Below are 3,397 nucleotides of genomic sequence, written 5' to 3'. Positions count from 1 at the left end.
ACAGTGCAATGTTTTGTGTGGGTAATGAATGGTCTGTATTGGTTATACTAAACTGCGTATTTCCCGTGTCTCATCACTTTTTACCCGCTCCCTTGCTTGTTATTGTGTTCACCTGTTGTCCTCATTAGTTCTCCCTATTTAAAGTCCTTGTGCTCTGTTCTGTCTACGTTTATTTTGCTTTATTCCTGTCATGTAGAGTTCCTGTTTGTGCTCCTGTAGATTCATGTTAAAATAAGTCTAGTTTAGTCCTGTGTGTTTGTTTGGTGTTATATAGTATAGTCTAGTCTAGTCCTGTTAGTGTTTAGTTTTCTTGTTGTTTGCCCCCTCGTGGGTTTTTCTTGTTGTTTAATAAATAGCAGTGTTTTTTTTCTATCCGTGTCTGCGGTTGGGTTCGTTGCCAGTAAACCCTGACACTAACAAGATTAGGATTCTAGACAAAGAATGAGTTACATTAATTTGAAGGTGCACATAACCTTTTCACTGCCATCACTTGATTATCTTGAATTTTTAATTATTAAAGGTCACGTTTTCGTGATCGCATTTTTTAAACTTTAGTTGGTGTGTAAGGTTGCTGTTAGAGCATAAATAATGCCTGCAAAAAGATAAAGCTCAAAGGTCAATGTCAAGCAATATATTTTCTTAACATAGTTCGCTTTTAAAGCCTACAGCGAACGGCCAATTTGGACTACAGCCCTCTACTTCCCAGTTGCATGACGTCAATAAAAAAGTTTTTTACTAAACTCAGCACACAGGAATGCAGCAGTCGCCAGCTAAACTAAGCTGCTGTTGAATCACAACACATTAAACCAGCTACACAATCAGAACTCATTACTTATTTTTTAAGGTGAGACTTCATAGAACAAGGACGACATCAGCCCGTTTTGAGGACGTGAAAACAGCAGTATAGAGTTTTTTAACACACAAAACATGAACACATGTTATTGCGCGCCGTAAACACAAGGCTTCGAAAACACAAGAAAAACAGGACCTTTAAGTCATTTTGTTTCTCCAGTAAATATATCTTGATCCACAAAATTTCTAATATTATATTATAATAAATAATAATATTATTTACATTGGAAAACAAGACAAAAAACTAAGACAGACATTCATTTTTGCAGTGTGTATGTGTTTTTACTTTAAAGTATTTACATTAACATATAAACATTTCATAAAACATTTTTAGGAACAAAACATTCATGAAGTTGTAGTAGTATTATCTGTTTAGTCAGGTTTATGAATATTCAACTAGTGGGTAGGCTGAGAGCTCTTTAATCAACCCTCATGCTAAACGGGGTTGTCACTGTGCATTGTGTGAGTATAAATGTCAGTGAGAGGCACCAGAAATCCAAACTGACAAGCCCCCTAACACGGATTGAGATATCTTTTCTGATGAAGTCCAGAGTTTGCTTTTCAACATTTAGCTATCGTGGAAATGTTTGACTGGGGAGTTACAAACACGGACAATCAAACCATTCAATACTGCTTCCCAAACAACAATTTGTCATGTACCAGAAATGTCAGATTTGAATTTGAATATGTTACTGTGTATATTTTTATTTCTGTAATATCAGTGCTGACTGTGATTCTGAATCTGCTGGTGATCATCTCCATCTCTCACTTTAAACAGCTTCACACTCCAACTAATGTCTTGATTCTCTCTCTGGCAGCGGCTGATCTGATGGCAGGACTCATTCTTATGCCAGTGCAGGGCATGAAACTCATTGAGTCATGTTGGTACTTTGGAGAAATATTTTGTTCAATATTTCCTCTCATTCTCTACGTGGTTGTTGTAGCATCTCTTGGTAATATGATCATTATATCTGTGGATCGGTACATTGCTGTGAATGACCCTTTGCGATATCCAATAAGGGTAAATAATAACAGAGCTGTATTCTCGATTGTTGTAAACTGGTTATTTTCCACCTCATATTCTATCTTTCTCTTGTATGACTTTTTGCTGTATCCAGAAAGGAACCACACATGCATTGGAGAATGTATACTTGATGTCAAATTTGATTATTTGGTAATTGATGCCATTGTTTGTTTAGTGGCACCGTGTTGTGTTATTATTTCGTTATATGTGAAAATTTGCTTTGTAGCTAAACGTCAAGCTGAACATTTGAATTCAGCCGCAGACAAAAAGGCCAGATCAGAAAAAAAGGCAGAAAGAACCTTAGGGGTTGTAGTAATGGTCTATCTTCTTTGTTGGCTGCCATACTATTTAATTACACTATCTCTTGGGCATGATGAAAATGACGCTCTTATAATTAATATAATGTACTGGATTATGTGTCTAAATTCCTGCATGAATCCACTTATCTATGCAATGTTTTATCCATGGTTTAGAATATCCACAAAATACATTTTGACTCTAAAAATATTTGAACCATCATCAGAGTACTTAAATCTGTTCCCAGATGAGAAATAATCGCATAGAAAAGCATACATGTAATTGAGATGTGTTTTCTTAAAATGTTACATGACTGTTAGGTCTCTGTGTCTGAACAATTATCAAGTTAAATATAACATAACTATTAAGTATGTTTCAGTTTTTTTTCTTTTAGTAGACCAAATCATTGTAAAGGTCTCAAATAACAAACTAAGAATTTAAAGCATAATGGAAATGCACTGTGTACAATGTAGTAAACCATGCTAATATGAAAAGTAAGACTGTAGTGTTAAGAAAATCTTTTACAATACATTTTCAGGGACATTTTGAGTCTTTTCTGGTTAGGACTGAATTCTACAAATATGTAATCTAAATGTAAATGTAATGATGTTGCTGGTGGAGGAGGCAATTTGTCATGTTAATTAATGTTGTTAGTTACAACTTTTGAATTTTAAAATTCATTAGTAAATGCCGAAATTCAACTGATCTTAATAAATAAATGTTGTTCATTGTTCATTCATGTTAGCTAATGATTTAACATGTATGTGTGCATCAGCCCAACAACACACTTTACAAGTGATGTTTTTAGTGTTTTAATAATTAAATGACATACAATGAAAATTACATTTATTAACTTTTTATTTAATAAAACATTTAATTAATTCAATTTAACATGGTGTTTATTTACAGTTGACAAACAACAGAGTTGTTTAAAATGTAATGAAAAAGCTATATAATAAAGCTAAAGTTACAGCTGTTAATTTCATTGTGCTCTTTTGCAGTGTTCTTATATGAAGTTATAGCCGATGAATACAATCATAGACATCTGTCACTCTCACTGTCATCCTTTCCTCCACTCTTGACAAAAGAAAACTATTTTACTGCCTTCATTTTTAATATAATAAAGATCTTATTCCTTTGCTTGATGTAATGATAGTAAATAATAATATTTAATAATCATATGAAATAATATTTTTCCTTTCCTTTTAACTATTTTAGCTCTAC

At 33.3% G+C, this 3,397-nt stretch overlaps 1 protein-coding gene across 1 annotated transcript; it reads left to right on the top strand.

Moving 5' to 3' along the window:
- The first annotated feature begins 1,196 nt into the window (after window positions 1-1,196).
- Window positions 1,197-3,069, top strand: LOC129416395 (trace amine-associated receptor 7e-like). The gene has a single exon (XM_055170702.2). The coding sequence runs from the start codon at window positions 1,436-1,438 to the stop codon at window positions 2,429-2,431; it is 996 nt and encodes a 331-aa protein (XP_055026677.2). The 5' UTR covers window positions 1,197-1,435; the 3' UTR covers window positions 2,432-3,069.
- Window positions 3,070-3,397: the final 328 nt, after the last annotated feature.

Source organism: Misgurnus anguillicaudatus, chromosome 11, assembly GCF_027580225.2.
Source record: "Misgurnus anguillicaudatus chromosome 11, ASM2758022v2, whole genome shotgun sequence".
NCBI classification, from domain to species: domain Eukaryota; kingdom Metazoa; phylum Chordata; class Actinopteri; order Cypriniformes; family Cobitidae; genus Misgurnus; species Misgurnus anguillicaudatus.
The sequence above is the reverse complement of the archived record's forward strand: the minus strand, read 5'-3'. Positions and strand labels throughout refer to the sequence as shown.